Source organism: Myotis davidii, unplaced genomic scaffold (genome assembly GCF_000327345.1).
Source record: "Myotis davidii unplaced genomic scaffold, ASM32734v1 scaffold27, whole genome shotgun sequence".
Classification (NCBI taxonomy): domain Eukaryota; kingdom Metazoa; phylum Chordata; class Mammalia; order Chiroptera; family Vespertilionidae; genus Myotis; species Myotis davidii.
Window position 1 is genome coordinate 3206451 of NW_006297821.1, and position 20244 is coordinate 3226694.

The 20244-nt window shown below is 38.2% G+C and overlaps 1 protein-coding gene across 10 annotated transcripts in view; it reads left to right on the forward strand.

Moving 5' to 3' along the window:
• VPS8 (VPS8, CORVET complex subunit) overlaps window positions 1–20244 on the forward strand; it is a 251894-nt gene that overhangs the window by 210997 nt on the left and 20653 nt on the right. For 7 of the 10 annotated variants that reach the window (XM_006773641.2, XM_006773642.2, XM_015570422.1 and 4 more), the window contains one exon: window positions 9515–9568. The exons of 1 other annotated variant lie outside the window; for it this stretch is intronic. In XM_006773641.2, the coding sequence (XP_006773704.1) occupies window positions 9515–9568 (54 nt within the window). Of the gene's footprint in view, window positions 1–3383; window positions 3531–9514; window positions 9569–9716; window positions 9837–20244 lie in introns of those variants that run through there. 2 more of the 10 variants (XR_001515545.1, XM_015570423.1) reach the window with 2 other exon arrangements.

Sequence of the window (20244 nt, forward strand, 5' to 3'; positions counted from 1 at the left end):
CCTCACCCTTCCCTTTCTCTTGGGAAAAATAAAAAGATCAGTGGTTGCCTAGGGATGGGGGGAGAGAAGGATGAATAAATGAAACACAGAGGACTTTTAGACAATGAAAATACTCTGTATGATACTGTAATGGTAGGTGTATGTCATTACGCATTTGTCCAGACCCATATAATATACAATGCCAAGAGTGAACCTTCATGTAAACTGTAGACTTTGGGCATTAATGATGTGTCAATGTAATGTGTCATCAATTGTAACAAATGTACCACTCTGGAGGGAGATGTTGATAATAGGGGAAGCTGTGAATATGTGGAGCATGGCATATATGCAGTATCTCTGTACCTTCCTCTCAATTTTGCTGTGAATCTAAAACTGCTCTAAACATTAGTCTTTTTAAAAAATTAGGTAATTGAAACAGACCCAGAAATAGCATAGATGATAGAATTAGTTGAGAAGAACATTAAGACAATTATTATAATTGTACTCCATATGTTCTAGAAGCTAGAGGAAAGCTTTAACATGCTAAATAGAGATATAAAGACCCAATAGAACATCTAGAAATTAAAACTACAGTGTCTGAGATGAAGAACAGCATGGTGCACATTGCAGCAGAAATGATTAGTGAACTTGATTGTATTGAAACAGGAACTATCCAAAATCAAACACAGAAAGCAGGCAGAAAGTAACATCAGAAGGACTACAGAACCGAGCAGAATCTACATTTCAGCAGCTACACAGTGTTATTTTGAGTGCAAGTCTTGCCAAGTAGGGGGACTGGTAAAACACCTCACATTTTGCACTGAAACTGCAGAAGGACTGTGCTTTAGGACTAAGGGCTGCCTCAAGACTACAGGCCAAAGCAAAATAAGACCTGTCCAACAAAGCCGAAGTTCAAACTATCATAGGACCAAATGGGAAGAAGGATTTTATAACTTAAAATCAAGAGAAAAATTATTAATAGAAGCAGACCTATGGATGAGCCACATGTTGTTATTGGTAGTCAGGGACTTCATAATATAAGTTAGAAATATGTTAATGGATTTAGAGGAAAATATCAGCAGAATAATTGAATTTATGGAAAAATATCAGCAGATAAACAAAAACTATAAAATAAAACAAAGTGTTAATTCTAGAGCTAAAAAACATATCTAAGATGAAAAGTTCATTAGCTATTAACAGCATTTTTAACATTGAGACAAATGTTATCAGTAAATTTGAAGACAGCTCAGTAGCAATAATCCTAACTGAAGCACAGAGACTAAAAGGATTGAAAATAAGTGAAAAGAGCTCTCAGTGACCTGTGAAACAATATCAAGAAGTCTAGCATTTATATTACTGTAGTTCCAGAAAGCAAGGAGAGAGAAGTGGCAATGAGATAACCTAATACTGTCTGGAATTTTCCCACATTTGGTGAAAAAAATCAACTTGTATATCCCAAAACCTCAGCAAATCACTAACAGAATAAACATAAAGAAAAACCACATCATTGTCAGTCAAACTACTAAAACTAATGATAAAGAAGAAATCTTTAAAGCCACCAAAGTGGCTTAGTATTAGACAATACTAAGAATGATGGTTGCCTTCTCATTTTAATAAAATGGGGGGAAGCCAGAGGATAATAAAATGACATCTTTGAAGTGTTAAAAGAAAGGTAATATAAGGCATATATTGTATGTTACATAACACTAGAGGCCTGGTGCATGAAATTCGTGCACACAAGGGGGTGTCCCTCAGCCCTTGGGGGATGTTCGACTGCCATGGAGGCGGGAGAGGCTCCTGCTACCACCACTGTGCTCGCCAGCCATGAGCCTGGCTTCTGGCTGAGCAGTGCTCCCCCTGTGGGAGCACACTGACCACCAGGGGGAAGCTCCTGCATTGAGCGTCTGCCCCCTGGTGGTCAGTGCGCGTTATAGCAACCAGTTGTTCCGCAATTCAGTTGATTTGCATATTAGTCTTTTATATAGGTCTAGGTAGCATCCCATAATCAGATGCTCATGTGAGATAAATGAAGACTATAAACAGCCTCACTTCAGTTCAGGTCAGGTTTTACTATCAGGTAGATGATTTTTGTTGCCAAAAAATTTTTTAAAGAAATTACTTTGGATTTTAGAATTATAGGAAAGGGGTTTATGGATTCATCTTACCAGGAGAAAAAATGGCAATATGTAATTTTAAATGCCTACACCCTTAGAAGCAGTGATTTATTTATAAGAATCTGTGCAACGGAAATAATACATGAAGAATGTGTACCAAATGTTATATACAAGGATGTTTATGACAGCATTTTTAACAACAAAATATATTGAAAACTACCTAAATGTTTCAATACTCCACCAATAGTTGGTTAAATTAGTTATAGTATTTCTATACAATGAATGGGACTCCGATATAGCCATGAAAAAACATATTATTGAAGAATATGGTGAAATAAACATTATCACATATAACATGAAAATATAACAAAACTGTGATTCCAAATGTTCACAGTAGTTATTGCTAATGTGGTTGGATTATTATTTTTATTTGCTTTGTTTTGCTCTCTTGTATATTCTAAATTTCCATTAGTGAGTATGTATTCCATTTGTAATCAGAAAATTCAAGGCTTGTTTTTTTGTGTGTTGTTTTTTTTTAAAGCAAAGTGATAAGGTTTTCCTATTGCTATTAAACTTCAGATCAGATTGTTTTTCATAGGAATCATCTTATTATCAAAGATCACCAAAGTTCAGCATTATTATTAAGGCCATAGCTTGACATATCAACCATATCCCCAGATCTAGGGTCTGCACACCTGGATTTAAAGTGTCTCTTTAAACTGCATTGCCTGCAGCATTTCCAGAAGGAATCCTGTTAAATGAAAAAAAATAAGACCTTTGATGAGCATGAGCGATATTGAACCATTTTTGTTGCCACTTCAAACACTCTGGCTTAATCTACAGAGAACAGCTTTCTCAGATAAATTTTCCAGCATCACATCTAGTTCTTGGCTTGTTTTTAAAAAGTCTGCGGATTCTTTCATGAGGTCATTTTTTTAAGCTTAAATATCTACTTTGCTTTGAAAATGTATTTTCTCCGTTTTCTAAAAGAGCGTACCAGGAGTTAAAATTGGATCACATTTAGCAAGCTACCTCATACATCTGGAGTAAATTCCAGAGTATTAATGTCATGGTATGTTAGAGCAAAGACTGTCAAGTCTAATTTTTGCAGATCTGTTAAATCTGAAAGGACAATCTGGACAGCCAGCAGTTTCGATCCTTGAGCTGAGGGATATTTTCTAAAGTTATTCTGAAAGTCAGAGGGGAAAGGCAAGAAAGCCTGCAACATGGTCCTATTTGAAAAGCTTGATCCCACAGTGAAAGGAAATGTCTTCATCATCTCTGCTGTAGGTTCTTAGAATTGACTGTTAAAATTGGAAGAGGCTTAAGAAGTTGAGTCCAATTGTTTATCCAGCACTTATACCTCTTCTTCGTCATTCTGGACAGATGGTATCTAATATCGAACTACTTCTAATAATTTCATCTTCCTTGAAATTAGTAAGTTGATATTCTGATTTTATATATTAGTCTCTGTGTACTTAATATTTGCTAGAATTCATTGCTGAAACCATGTGGATTTGGAGTTTGTGGACAGATTTGATAGCATATTTAATTTCTTTAATAAATATAGAGTTATTCATATTTTGTTACATATTGGATCCATTTTTGTAAGTTGTTTTTCAAAGAATGTGTCTTTTTCATTTAATTTGCCAAATTTATTGGCATAAAATTGTTCATAATAGGGTCTTATTATCTTTTAATGTCTGTAAGTAATGTTACATGTAGTAATTGGTAACTTATTGCTGGTATTGGTAACTTATAGTCTCTTTTTCTTAATTAATCTAAATAACAGTTTACCAGCTTTATTGGTATTTCCAAATAACCAACCTTGGCAACCTTGTTAATTTTCTCTATTGTTTTTGTCTGATTTCTGTTGCATTGATTCTGCTTATTATTTCCTTCCTTTTACTTAGTTTGGTTTTACTTTGATCTTCTTTTCCTAGCTTCTTAAATTGGAAACTTAGTTCCTTTTATTTTAAACCTTTCTTATTTTCCAACATAGCATAAAAAGGCTATAAAATTTTAAGCACCATTTTAGTTATATCCTACAATTGTCATTAAATGCTTTATTGAGGTATAATTGATATAAAATAAATATATACAAATTTGACATGTACATATCCATGTATCTATCACCACAATCAAGGTGCTTGACCCCATGCATCAACAACCCAAGTTACTTTTTAAATATATTTTTATTGATTTCAGAGAGAAAGCGAGAGGGAAAAAGAGCTAGAAACATCAATGATGAGAGAGAATCATTGGGCTGCCTCCTGCACGCCCCCTACTGGGGATGCGGGCACAATGAGCCCTGACTGGGAATCAAACCGTGACCTCCTGGTTCATAGGTTAATACTCAACCACTGAGCCATGCCAGTTGGGCAACAACCCAAATTTACTCAGTTGCTCACTTATGTTCCCTGGAAACCACTGATTGGCTTTCTGTAGCTATAGATTAATTTTTCACTTTCTACAATATAGGTAAGTGCAACCACAAGTATATATGCTTTTTTTGGACTGGCTTCTTCCATTCAGCATAATTATTCAAGATTCATTAACAGCCTTAACCAGTTTGGCTCAGTGGATAGAGTGTCAGCCTGTGGACTGAAGAGTCCCAGGTTCAATTCCGGTCAAGGGCACATCCCCAGTAGCGGGTGTGCAGGAGGCAGCTGATCGATGTTTCCCTCTCATCGATGTTTCTGACTCTCTATCCCTCTCCCTTCCTCTCTGTAAAAAATCAATAAAATATATATTTTTAAAAAGATTCATTGACATTGTTTTATCAAGAGTCCATTTCTTCTTACTGCTGAGTAATGTTTCATTTGATGGATATTCCATAATTTGTTAATTCACCTGCTGATAGACTTTTCTAGTTTCTGGCTGTTACAGATAAAGCTGTTATTAAGATTTATGTACAAACCTTTGTATGGAGTATACTTTCATTTCTCTTGGGTAAATACCTAGAAATGGAATGGCTGACTCATATGAAAAATTATATTTATCATTTTAATGCCAAACTGTTATCCAAAATGGTTGTATCATTTTATCCTTCTACCAGCAGTATATGAGGGTTCCAGTTCCTCCACATCCTTGGTATAGTTAATATTTTTATTTTGTTATTATTTTTTAAAATTTTTTGATGAGACAGAGATATTTGCTGTTCCATGTTTGTGTGTTCTTCCTGTATATGCCCTGACTTGGGATCAAACCCGCCACCGTGGCCTATCAGGGTGACACTCTAACTAACTGAGCTACCCAGCCAGGGCTAGTCAATCTTTTTAGTTTCAGCTGTTCTAAAAGGCGTGTTATGGTATCTCATTGTGTTTTTAATTTGCATTTTGTGAATGACTAATAATGTGTAACATCTTTTCATATTTTTATTGTCCATCTGTATATTTTGTCTGGAGAAATGTCTATTTAAGTCCTTTGCTGATTTTTAAAATTGGGTTGTTTGTTTTGTTGTTGAGTTTTAGAAGTTCTTAATATATTCTGGATATTAATTCCTTATCAGATATGTCATTTGCAAATATTCTTTCCATTCTGGGAGTTCCTTCTTATCTATAACGTCCTGTGATGCACATACATTTTTAATTTTGATGAAGTTGAATTTGTCTTTTTTAAAATTTTTGTTGCTTGTGCCTTTGGTGTCATATCCAAGAAATCATTGCTGAATCTAATGTCATGAAATTTCCCCCGTGTTTTCATCTAATAGTTTTATAGCATTAGCTCTTGCATTTGGTCTTTGATCTATTTTGAGGTAATTTTTGTATGTGGTGTTAGATAAGGGTCTAGCTTCATTCTTTTCCATGTGGATCTTCAGTTTTGCTGAAAAGACTGTCCTCTCCCCCTCCCCCCATTAAATGGTGTTGGCATCCTTGTTGAAAATCATTTGACCATATATGTGATATTCCCACTTGATCATGATGTATGACCCTTTTAATGTGCTGTTGAATTCAGTTTGTTAGTCTCTGTTCTATTCCATTAGTTCTGTATGTCTATCTTTATGCCAGTAGCACACTGTTTTGATGACCGTAGCTATGTAGTAAGTTTAGAAATCAGAAAGTGTGAGGCCCCCAACTTTGTTCTTCCTCAAGGTAGTTTAATTACAAATTTTAGGATGGAATTTTTTTCCTGAAAAAAAGAAAAAAAAGGCCATTGGGATTTTGATAGGAATTGCATTGAACCTATAGATTGCTTTGGGTAGTATGAACATCTTAATAATATTAAGTCTTCCAAAATACATTCATGGAATGTTTTTCTATTTATTTTTATCATCTTTCATTTCTTTCAGCAATATTTTGTAGTCTTCAGTATGCAAGTCAAAACCTCCTTGGATATGTTTATTCCAAAGTGTTTTATTCTTTTTTATAGTATGGTAAATTGTTTTCTTAACTTCCTTTACTGATTTTTTCATTATTAGTGTAGAGAAACAAACTGATTTTTGTGTGTTGTTTTGTATCCTACAATTTTGCTTAATTTGTTTATTAGTTGTAACAGATTATTTTTAAATCTAAGTTTAGAGTTTTCTACATATAAGATCACGTTATCTGCAAATAGGTACTTTTACTTTTCCCTTTCCAATTTGAATGCCTTTTATTCTTCCTCCTGCTTAATTGCTCTGACTTGGACTTCCAATATTATGTTAAATAGAGATGGCAAAAACAGGCATTATCTTAGAGAAAAAGCTTTCAGTCTTATACCATTGAGTATGATGTTAACTGTGAGATATATATATATTATGTTAAGGTATTCCCTTCTAAATTTAGTTTGTTGAGTGTTTTTATCTTGAAAAGGTGTTAAATTTTGCCAGATGATCTTTCTGCCTCATTTAAGATGATCATGTGGATTTTTTCCCCCTTCATTCTTTTAATGTGGTGTATCGCATTTATTGATTTGTGTACATTGAGCTCTCCTTTGCCTCCCCCCAAGAATGAATCCCACTTGATCATGATGTATGACCTTTCTAACATGCTGTTGAATTCACTTTGCCAGTACTTTGTTGAGGACTTTTGCATCTGTGTTCATCAGGGATATTGGCCTATAGTTTTCTTTTCTTGTAGTGCCAGGTTCAGCTTTGGTATCAGAGTAATGCTGACTTTCTAAAATAGTTTGCAAGTGTTCCCTCCTCTTCAGTTTTTTGGAAGAATTGAAGGATTGACAATTCTTTAAATGTTTGGTAGATTTTACCAATGAAAATATCTGGTTCTGGACTTTTCTTTGTTGGGAGGTTTTTTTATTACAGTTTCCTTACTAGCTGTTAGCCTATTCAGATTTTGTTTCTTAATGATTCAGTCTTAGTAGGTTGTGTGTTTCTAGGGTCTAATTTTCTTGATTTCTTCTTTGATCCATGAGTTATTCAGAAGTGTGTTACTTAGCTCCTAATAAAGTATAAGGAAATTTTCCAGAGATCTTTCTGTTATCAATCTAATTTATTTCTGTTTTAGTCAGAGAACATTCTTTGTATGACTTGAATTCTTTTAAATTTATTGAGACTTGTCTTATTGCCAGAAAATGGTCTAAGTTGGTAAATGGTCCATGTGTGCCTGAAAAGAACATGTATTACACTTTTGTAGGGGATGGGGTGTTCTGTAAATGTCCATCTTATCAAGGTAGTTGTGTTAAGCCTTCTATGTCTTTTTTTATTTTTAGTTGAGTTATAATTGACATGATTGTATAGTGTTAGGTATCCAACATGTTAGTTTGATACATTTATATATTTCAATATGACTATAGTAGCATTAGCTAACACCATCATGTCACATAATTATTTTTGTGTGTGTTGAGAACAGTAAAAATCTCGTTTCCTAGCAACTTTGAAGTTTATAATACAATATTGTTGACTATAGTCACTATGCTGTGCCTTAGATCTCCCAAACTCATTCATTTACTAGTTGCAGGTTTGTACCCTTAAGCAATACCTCCCCAATTTCCCCATCTCCCAGCCCCTGGTAACCATCATTCTATTCTGATTTTATGAGTTCAACTTTTCCAGATTCAACATATAAGTGATATCATATACTCTGAGTGGCCAGATTATTATGACCACCCACTTAGCATAATGACCTCATGGTCCCCCCATGTTGTCACAAATAGTAGGATTTCTTTCTTTTTATGGCTGAATAATAATCCATTGTATATATGTATATCATATCTTCTTTATCTATTCATCCATTGATGAACACTTAGGTTGTTTGCATACTTGACTGAACATGGTGTGCTGATATCTCTTCAAGATACTGATTTCTATTCCTTTAGATGTATACCCAGGTGTGGGATTGCAGAGTCATATGGTAGTTTGATTTTTAATTTTTGGAGGAACCACCATATTGTTTTCATAATAGCTATACCTACATTTACATTCCTACTGACATATCCCTTTTCCCAGCACATTCCCTTTTCTCCACATCCTCACCAACATTTGTTATCTCTTGTCTGTTTTATAAAAACTGTCCTAACAGGTGTGAAGTGATATCTTATTGTGGATTTAATTTGTATTTCTCTGATTGAGTATCTTTTCATATAGCTGTTGGCCTTTTGTGTGTCTTTGGAAAATGTCTCTTTGGGTCCTTTGCCCATTTATTAATTGGGTTTATTTTTTCTGATTATCTGCCTACTTTTTTTATCATTTATTGAGAGAGGGGTATGGATATCTCTGACTATAAAATCTACTTCTTGCATTCCTATCAGTTTTTGTATTATGTACTTCTGAGCTATTAGGCTCATAGTGTTTAGGATTGTTATGTCCTCCTGATGAATTGAGCCCTTTATTATTATGAAATTATCTTCTTTATCCCTGGTAATAATCTTTCCTCTGAAATTTAATGCTATTATGGTATATCTTTCCAGTCTTTTTGCTTTTAACCTATGTGTCTTTATATTTAAAGTATTTTCTTGCAGGTAGCTTGCAGTTGGGTCTAACTCATTTATCTAATGTGACAATCTCTTTCAACCTTTCAAATATTTAAAGATTTTCTGCACCATTTGAAGATTTTCTCTTCCTTGGGCTAAGCATCTTTTTGTTATGGTTTGGCTGATACTTTATCTAAATCCTTCACTATTATTATCAAACTCTTGTGCATTTTGCTTAAAAGGGATAGTATATCACAAAGGATACTTGGCTTTGGCCTCTGCAAAAAAATGCTGACTATTGCATGTTATATCAGTTGATTAACATTATCAACAAAAATCTATATGTTTGGTTCCTCACCATTTAGTTAAAACCAATCTGGATCATCTGTTCCACTCTTCTTACCCCAATCATATTTCAAAGCGACTTAAAAAAAAATCACCTATTCCTTATTACTCTGAAAATGTCTGTTTTATCTCAGTTACACCAATTCTAGTTGAACTATTTTGAGTGTGGGTCAAATAAAACTAGACTATAACTAACAGGATATTACAATGTTTGCCTTTTTTTCCAGGTAAAAATGTCTCCATCCTGTCATCCATCTAAAGGGGATCCTGCTGTTAAGAAAGTGAGTTTTAAAGGCAAAACACAACTTCTTCCCTCTGTGTGTTTATTCTCCTCTGTTGAACAATTTTCTGAAAATGACCATGATTTTTAATCATCTCAATACCGTCAAAGCTTCTTTCTGGTGAGTTGCCTTAATGATGTATCACCAGGACTTCTTACCTCTTCCAGAGAAGCCAAGTGGAGGGTTAGGCCTAGCATCGGCCTCCTGGCAACTAGGAACCTACCATTTCTCTACAATTCTCATCCTGGCGTAACTGAGTGGGAGCAGATGAAATGTATTCTAAGGAGGAAAGCTGTGTAGTTACTGGCCTGAGATATGAGTATTTCAGCACATACCACATAAAGTCTTCAGTAAGTGAGATAGAACTGTCAATGAAGTGAGATGCCACTTCAATCCTGACTATAAACTTCGAGGCACAAATAGGCTGTGAGTCTTTCAATGGAGCAATCCCCAGATGATGTCAGGAGAACCACTGAATTTCTTTTCTTTATCCAGCTGCCACAGCACAGCTCAAATGTGGTAAATAGATCGCCATTTTTGCTATGTTTTCTCTTACCGTTTCTGCTCCTCTGGTAGTTGAAGTGTCCCTGGATTGCCCTTTATGACAATTTCAGCCAGCATACATGTCAGCGAAGGATTTTAGAACTAAATTAACAGCTTGCTGGCTTTGGTGACTAACAGCAGGTTCTGGCTTCAAAGCACTGTGCCAAAAACAGGTCTTTTTCTCTGCCTTCAGAATCTCCTGAGACATTTCAAAAGAGAAAAAAAGGATAAAAACAAAATGTCTGAAAAGCTCTATAACAAGCTGCATGTGAAACGCTCCTTCACTCTCTAGTTGGGGCAGGCAAGAGTGAGGCCGTGATTGTTGCTGTTAGAACTGTCACACGTACGGTGAGCTGGAAAGGGCTTGAGTAACTCAGTCTCACTCGGTAAACAAATGAAGAAATTGGAATCCAGAGGGAATTTGTTTGCCTAAACTCACAAATGTTAGCCATGGGACACACTTTAAAGTAGAGGTTAAAAACGTGCTTTGGATTCAACCAGACTTGGGTTCAAAGATGGATTCTTCTACTTACTTATCTGAGTAATCTTGAATAAGTCAGCCTTCCATTCCTCCTTTGTAAAATGACGGTGCTATCTCTCAGAATTGTGAACACTAAGTGAGATACTATTTAAGTGCCCAATACTATGCTTGACACTTAGTAAGTACTCAGTAGTTTATTGGTACACAGTAAGTACTCAGCTGTTGTTGAAACTAGTGTTAAAATGGGTCTCTAAGTTCCTCATCAGATACCCTTTCACTTTATTGTGCTACTTATATATTATGGTCATTCAGCGAGTATTTATTTTTTTTAAATATATTTTTATTGGTTTTTAGAGAGAGAGTAAGGGAGAGGGAGATAGAGATAGAAACATTTGTGAGAAAAGAATATCATCGATCGGCTGCCTCCTGCATGGCCCCCCACAAGGGATGGAGCCCACAACCCGGCACGTGTCCTGACTGGGAATTGAACCAGTGACCTCTTGGTTCCAGGGTCTATCCTCAAACACCGAGCTGGGCAGTAAGTATTACTTAAACTAGACACTGAGCTCAGAAATGGACTTCAGAGATGAAAAGTACAGTCCTTTTCTCAAGGACCTCAGTATTTAATGTGAGAGAAGTTGACGGGTAAACTGACATTTCCATACAAATTGACATGTGCTGTGGTGGATGCATAGGCACTGCGAGAGCGTGGAGGAGAGGCCCTGATTTGAAATGACTAAGCTAATTGAGTACCACACTTACGTGCTTTATGCTGAAAGGCCAGTGAAGATGATTGAGAAATGGTTGGCTGCTCCCTTACAACCTTGTTACTAGTTTATAATGAAAGCAAATCCTACCACACTTATAGATGTTTATTAAATAAATATTCATTTAGAAATAGATTCATTCTGTTTTTTAAGCTTTCTAATGTCCCAGCTGTCTGGCATTGTAGGTGTCTATTAGAGAGGTAGCAATGTCATAAAAAATAGGATTCTGTTACTCTTGTAATCAGCATCAGACAAGGAGAAACTTCCTAAGCCATGACTGGACACAGGTGGCCCCAGGAAGCATTCCTAAGTGATCAGTTATAGACTTATTCCTCTCCATGCAAGAGTTGGGACTATCTCTAAATTATTCTACCCAGTCTATATATCTGGAATATCTTTTATTTTAGCAATGAGGTCCATTTCTAACATTTACCATTCTGATTAACAAGCCATTAATTTTACCGGTAGGAAAGCTTATCCTGTTTCTGAGCTAATAAGTAGTCTTAGGTGTTGGTCAATATATGAACAGCTGAAGGACTTTTAATAGCTGCCTTTGGGAGAGCATGGTAGCTAGCAATCTCTGAAATATGGACTCTTGGTTAGGGCCACTGATCACCTGAGTTGAAGCCTAATATCACACTGTTTGTGTGTCTAGAATACCTTTAAAATATACATGACAACACATGCCTCCCCCAGACTGAAGATCAGGGAAGGTTTCCCAGGAGGGAAAGGTTGATCTAGCCCTAAAATCCAAGGGGAAAGGTGCTCCAGGCAGACATGGGTGAGTACAGCACATTTCAGGAGATGGGGGTGCTTCTGTGTATCTTAAATGTAGGAGCAGGCAAAAGCCTGGTGCAATAAATGGGAGCCCAGATCACAAACAGTCCCAGTCTATTACGTTTGCCTTTATCTTGAATATAAGGGTTCCTGCAGGTAAAAAGACAAATTAGGACAGTAAAGACAGCCCTGGCCAGTGTGGCTCATTTGGTTGAAGCATCATCTTGTGCACCAAAGGTTGCGGGTTTGATCCCTGGTCAGGGTGCATGTGGGAGGCAATTGATCAATGTTTCTCTCACAAATTGGGTTCTCTCTCTCTCTCTCTCTGCCTCTCTTTCTCTCTCCCTCTCTCTCCCCCTGTATATGTGTGCATACAGTCTCCCTCCCTCCTTTCCTCTCTCTAGAATCAATAAACGAACTAGAAATAAAAGGACAGCCAAGAAAAAAAAAGGGGCTCTAAACCTATGTAAATAGAACAGAGAGATGAGATAATAAATTCAAGTCTTAGTTCTATTTTTCCTCAGAATCCTTTCTGACACCAAAAGTCTGAGTTTGATGTCTTTCCTTTTTTGAGCTTATATAGCATCCTGGGCGAGTCCCTACCAACATACAGGGGAGCCTTGACTTACGAGTTTAATTTGTTCCATGACAGAGCTCATAACTCATATTACTCATATGTCAAATCAGTTTTCACCATTACAATGAATTGAATGCTGGGCTGATGTTGTGGCGTTCACTGTGACGTTCGCTGCGCCAACTAGCGGTGGGGTATCTGAAGCTGGCTCGTAACCCGAATTTTAGCTCGCAACTCAAAGCAAAAAATCAGCCGAGAGACGGCTCGTATCTCGAAAAACTCATTAGTCGGGACACTCGTAAGTCAAGCCCCATTGTACTTACCTTCCTTTTCACTTACACGTATCCCCATTAGACGATGCTTCATTAGGGCGGGAACCGCATCAGACTTGCTTTCTGCTATATCCCTAATGTGTAGAACAAAGTAGTCACTCAGTCGTTGTTCAGTGAATGAGAAAGATATGAAAGGGATTCCACAGGACCTTGTGTTGTTTGTGGGAAGTGAGAGGGGAAAGAAGTTTCTGGCCTGATAGAGAATGAACAAATGAACCATCGTTGCTGGCCCAGGCTTGTATTCCCAGCGTGGTCAGTACCTTACTGTTAGAGCTATATCGTCAGCCGTACTCTGAGTGAGTTATGTGAAGCTCAGCCCCTAATTATCACTTCCTTAGTTGGGTTTGTATTTTTGTGTGTCCAAGTTTGTGTGTGCACATATATGTACATCTGCATATAAATTCAGGTTGTCATCCTGGAGCTCCAGTCACTCTTCCCACAGTCACATTGACAGATGGAGGCACCAGTGTCTGTTGAACAGACTGACTGCCAAAGTGACATGTGTAAGAAACACAAAGGAGCAGTAGTGTTCTTGATTTGAGCCAAAAATTCTCTGTTGACCAAAAACTGAAAAAAGTGTTTGGTGACTCTGCTGTCACTCTTGGCCAAGCCAGGAGCTGAATCAGTGCTGAGGAGACAGAGCCGCGTTTCTGTGGGGATCTTAGCTCTTGGGGTGGGTGTCTCGGGTGGGAGTCACCCTCTGCTTTGCTGCAATGTCAGTCTGGCAGATTGTGAGCATGGAGACAAAACATCTTTTTGCAACACAAGCATTTTGCATTTTATATATTCTTTAAGCTTTGGATGGAAATATTTATAGGTCATATAAAATTTGTGTATAATGTTTCTTATGTATGTAAGATTTCTTCTTAATGGCCTCTAACTGCTAACTTCAATAAAGTTGGAAGATAAATGTTTCCCTAGCACAACATTTTAGTGTTTGATCATGGATGGCCAGGAATTTAAAAATCAAGAAGCATTTCTCTGAGACAAAAATTGCCATAATAGTCCATTGCAATAAACTCCCTTGAGTAGTTGCAAACTGGAGGTAGACAATGTTTGAGGTGGATTAGAGGAATTTAGAGAGGTAGTTGAAGGTAGCATCAAAAACCACTCGGCTATGATCCATCTCTTTTCAACTCCTAAAGAGACACCGTCCTGGAGTTTGTGTAGCAAAAAGTTAGAATTGTTACATGCATAATAACCAGGAAAGGCAGTTTCATCTTGTATCTATCACAGAAGCATGCTTGCACTCAGAGCCGCCCCTGTTTCAGATGAGCTTTCTTTGCCAGTGTGTTTGCAGAAGCCTGGGGACCGGGAGCTCTGGCTGAAAAGTATCCTCGGGCTGGGGGAACCCCCTTGAAGCGTCCACAGTTAATATTCTCAGAGTGACTTCTGTCAGTTAGGGGACGAGGTCCTGGGAAGGGCTGGGTAGGAAGCGTTGCTAATAGTTCTGGGTAAATTCAGCCATGTTCCACAGAGCCTTGAAGGTGCCAGGCCTTGGGAGGTCAGAGGTCAGTGAATTCTAGTCCTTGTTTTCAATGTATGTACAAGATAATGGTGACTGAACTGGAGGGTTTAATAACCATACCTCCCAGAAATTGGTTATCAGTTTCTCAAGTATTTAAGTATATTGTAACAATTTGGAGCTGATTTGGGGGCTTTTTGGTCCAAGTGTTCTGATGAGGTAACATGTTGATAGCCAGTTCCCGGTCTTGCCGCCCATGTAAGGGATGTAGGTGACTATATTGCTCATGATTTCTGACTCACAGTGGGGTTTTGTTTGGGTTTTAATTTGTATTTTTAAGGGAAGAAGCTCACAGCCACACTGTTTCCATAACAACAGGAAAAGCTGACTGCAGTGTGTCAGCTGACTGGCCCCAAGAATGGCTAGTTGATAGTTTCATAAAAGTCAAGGGAAACATGAAAAGGAGAAGGCCCGGAGACAGATGAAGCGTTTTCTAGCTATCATCTGACAGTGGCTTAAATAAAGATTCATTTGCCCTTATATTGGCTCACCCTTAACTCTCTCCTGCAAAGATGCAAGTGATAGCCCCTGACGGGATGTATGCTGCCTTTTTTCTTGCAGTATTTGTCCAGTAATACATATCCAAACATGACAGGTGACTGCAGTGTCTCTACAATAATAAAAACGGAAACAGAGGACATGGTTTGGTCTCTGTTTGCATAGGCAGGTGGAAGATCTCCGCAGGCTTGGTGCCTCTTTGTGCTCATGTGAAGAAGCCGGGCGCTGTCGCCTTCAGACATCTGGAGAGCGATTTGGAAGGAAGCATAGAAATTCCTTGTAGTTCAGAGGTCAGAACTGGTACCTGTGGGCGGCCGCAGGTAGGAGGAGATGTCAGCTTGGTTTGAGAATTTCCTAAGAGTGGAACAAGTTACCTGGGGTGTTACCAAAGGTGTGTGATCACTGGCAGGATGTATTGCTCAAAACTGCAGCAGGTTTTCCTGCCATGGATGAGAGGTTGGGCTGGCTAATTTGTAAATCCCATGGAGCGTTAAGATCTTATGAGAGAGAAAAAAAATCCTATGACTCTGCAGTTATATTAAAACTCATTGGTGTGCTGACTGATTGTAGTTAGACCCATACATCCAGCCTGAATTAAAAGAGTATGTTGTCCATCAAAGAAAAAAGATGGACTTAGGTAAGAAAATACTTTATTCTAAAAAATCCTTGCAATGAGGGTGGAGGGGTTTTTGTCATAGGGAGAATGCTCTGACCCCAAGATCTGCAAGGATGTTGAATACCAACTAGAAAAGAAGTTTATTTTATAGGGGTAGGGACACAAGGCTAGAAAGAATCAGATTTGAGGGAGCAGGTGAAAGAATTGGACAGTTGATCAGGGAATGTCTTTCCTGGAGGTAGGCCAGTTCTCAGAAGGACTATCCAAGAGGGGTTGTATGTTGATTCGGGCTGAGGATGGGTCAAGGACTTGGGGGAAGCAGAGAAGCTTAACTAAAGTTAAGCATTTTGTTCCAGTCAGTCATAGGGAAGCAGTTCAGCTAATCGTTTATGAGGCAAAGAATGAGAATTTGGTTGGTCTGTGTCTGGCTGTCATAGTTGTAAACATGGTGGCATCAGGAATCCTCTCACTCTGTGGGGAGGAGTGGTTCCTTGCAGTAGCTGTTACCCAGAGCAGGGTTCTGGGATTTCCTTATCTGGAGCTGCTTTCCAGGAGCTCAGGGCTCAGGTGACGTTTAACAGGGTCATGGCTCTGACTCTGATGCCATGTTCTTCCCTTATTCCTCTCCACAGTTATGACCTAAAGTCCATAGACTAGGCTTTTGGAAACCTGCTATTCGTCCTCAAGTAGAGAGAGAGAATGTCAACTGCAGTTACTAAGAGGGACAGCCATGACCATTTGTTTGTTGTACTCTTCTCACCAATAGTTATGCATATCTCTGGTCTAAAAAGTGAGACTAGCTGAGGATTTCAAAGGATTTCAGAGTTCTTATGCAATGTACTAATCTTCTGCTCACCCATTTCTTTTGCATTAAGTGGGTATTTTCTAACATAGAATTTTGATTTTTTTAAATGTTTTTTTTTAAAAATTAATACCTTTTTTTTTCTAGAGCAGTTTTAGATCTACAGAAAAATTGAGCAGAAAGTACAGAGTTCCCATCTATCCTATTATTAACATCTTGCATTGCTGTGGCACATTTATTACAATTGATGAGCCAGCATTGGTACATTAATATTAACTAAAGTCCATAGTTGACATTAGAGTTCACTCTTTGTGTGGTACATTCTGTGGGTTCTGACAAATGTATCCAGCATTTATAGAATGGTTTCACTTCCCTGAAATCCCATGTTCCAACTCTTCATCATTCCCTCCTGGCGAACTTCTGGTGACTGCTAATCTTTTTTTCTGTCTCTATTGTTTTGCCTTTTCCAAAATGTCATGTAGTTGGGCAGTATATTGCCTCTCTTACTTAGTAATACCCACTTTAAGGTTCCTTCAGGTCTTCTTGTGGCTTGATTCCATTTCTGTAAATGGAACGAAAAGCACATTAATTTTTGAAGCAGCCATTTTTCACTGTTGGCTTGATAAACATGTTGATAGTAAACTCATGATTCTATTCACACATGCTGCTGGCCCCATTCTGTGTAAACAGTACTGGTTTTTAGAGCCAACGACGGGGCATTTCTTATATTGTTTCTGTTGGGAATCACATTTTTTCATCCAATGCATTGGCCTCTTATCTTTAAGTCATTGATAAAATATTTGTATAAAACAAAGCCCAGGATAGAGCCCTGCAGCTCATCACTAGAGACCTACGTAGCATTATTTATGATGGCAATTGAGAGTTAACGGGTGTAGTTTTTCTCCTTCATAATATGACGTCCCTTCATGCACAGAGTTAGATCGTATGAGTCTCTCACATTGAGGTTGAAGGTAAGACAGTATCAGAGCCAGTGGTTCTTTATTCCATCTCTGCCTCTCTGTATATGGAACTGAACTCCCTTATCAAAACAATTAATGCCGTCATATATACCATCTCCTTGGAATTTGGGACACTACTGCAGTTTAGAGTATTAATCAAGTTACAAATGGGCCTTTCCCCTCCAACAGTGTTTCCTAATGAAGCTTTTAGGCATTAACTATACTAGTAGTACATGGCAGGGATCTTTTTCAGTATGTGTGACAGATGAACTAACAGCCTATTATTTTGCATTAAAACAACTTAGTAAGCCATTCTTAATTGCACTATGCTGACTTATCACCTGTTTTAAAGGTCACAGACTACAAACAGCAGAGCTCTGCAGAGTTTGAGCTGCTGTAATGTATGTGGGTGGGCGGTATACTGTTACTGCTGAGTGTAGCCTTTAATTACTGTGCCATCCCTAAAACACACTCCTTTCATGTAGTACCAGAGCAAGGGGTTATGTTCAAGAAACAGTGAGAAGCTTTGGTTAAAGCAAAAGGGAATGAAGAGAAGATGAAGATGAAATAGGGGCTGTCAGTTCTGCCTGACAAGTCATTGCCTCGGGACTTTTGTGTCCTGTTGTTTTCTACAGCATCCTAGGGCATTCTGTTTGTGATTGACATTGGTTCTTCTGTTATGACATGAATGAGTTTTAGCTCTCTGTTTTGTAGTGAAGTATCTACTAATGATAGATATTATCCCAGAGATAGTATATCCTTAAAGGAGAGACGCCACTCCAGATTAGTAAACCACTTAACTTTTTAAGTCAGTTAAGACTGCCTTTGTGCCACACGCTGACCTGAGAAGCTCAGGGAAGACCTGGGTGGCAGCCTAGCAGACTCAGAGACCTAAAATAACCACAAAGGATGGTCTGAAATTAAACTTTAACTAAAAGCAGTGATGGTGGGGAGTTATGTCCTAGGCCGGTGTCTTCACTGACAAGATCAACTTTGATCCTTACTGAGCCCATTTGCCTTTTTGCCTCTAAGATAACATTCTAACCAAATGTTCTGGACAGACAGATACTACAAATTCCTTCATTATCATGTTAATTGATCCTGCACCCACCTAGGTATGTGTCCATCATTTTACTTTTTATCCTATCACAGAGGTCCCCCTCACCCCCCCCCACCCCCGCTTCGCTTAATCCAACCTCCTTAAATCTGTCACCAATGAATTTCATGTGCCTTCCGGCATATGTCGACAGTTTGGCTCAAATAAACTCACAAAAATTCTTAAAAAAAAAAAAAAAAGACTGCCTTTGTATGGTACTAAATGGGGCTGTGCCTATCTGTCTGTGGCAACTTCTGTAAGAGAAAATGAAATCATACAGAAATGTCTTTGCAGTCTTTCGAAGGAAGAAATGATCTAATTCTAATGATCTCTCAGCGTTTCACATTTAGCTCGGAGAAGTCTTCATTAATGCCAATCATCTCCTTCTCTATACTTCCCATTTACTTCAATAGTGTTTTCATTCCCCAATCAGAATGTACCTTCCTATTCCAAACGCCTCATCACTGACCGCCTCTGTCCCCAGGTGCTCCAGTCCGTCCTCCACCTCTTCCAGTGCTCAGGAAGCATCAGTGGCTCCCTGTTGCTAACGGTTAATCTGAAATGGTTTTGATTGACAATCTAGACTTTTGATGCATCACCAGCTTACATTTCCTCCTCATCCTCTCTTCCTTTCCTTCTGTAACCAAAGGAAATGTCTTATTGTTTCCTACAGTGACCTTGGGCACAGGGCCTTAGTTTCCTCAACCATAAAATAAGGGTAATGAAAGTACTGACCTCCGAATGTTTTTGTGATGGTTAAGTGAGGTAATGCGTGGACAGTGCTTGCAACAATAGCTAGCACCAGTAATTACTTGCTGAATGACTGTTAACTGCCGCAGTGCTGTGGTGGTAGTTATTCCTCTCACATCTTAGAAGCCGTAAACACATTTTCTTCCTACTGCTGTGCAGTCACTGTGTTATTTCTTTTCCATTGTGGTATTGAAGGTCTGTTTTTCTATGGATATTTTCCAGTCAAACTTTTGCCATCTCCACCTCCAACTTCAAGCACTCTCTTCCCTTAGAGCTGGTCATTCTAGAGCAGTGATGGTGAACCTTTTGAGCTCGGCATGTCAGCATTTTGAAAAACCCTAACTTAACTCTGGTGCCGTGTCACATATAGAAATTTTTTGATATTTGCAACCATAGTAAAACAAAGATTTATATTTTTGATACTTATTTTATATATTTAAATGCCATTTAACAAAGAAAAATCAACCAAAAAAATGAGTTCGCGTGTCACCTCTAACACGCGTGTCATAGGTTCTCCATCACTGTTCTAGAGCTATGGTTCCTTCCCTAGGTGAAAGCACAAGACATGTTCTTCTAGGTGCTTCCCTCCTCTCTCCAGTCAGCTTAGCAATGAACTTGCTTATTTTATTATTTCATTACCTAATCCATTATTAGCTGTAACCTACTGAGAGTTTTGAGACCTTGGGAAATGAGGGTGTGTGAGAAGTCAGGTTGTGTCTGAGAGCAAACTGTGTGGATGGGAATTTTAGGAAAGGTGTTTTCTGTTCATGGTTTCACCTTAAGTAAAAGCGTTAAATATTAAGGACCTCTAATGTGGGTGAAAGTGGCGAAAGTCCGACAGAGGCCTATAACTGATGTAGAGGAAGATTTGAAGGGGAGGCCAGCAAACTCAGTTCACTCACCTCAATCCCCACCCACCAGCAAATGCCAGAAATGCCAGTGAAAGGCTCCTAGAA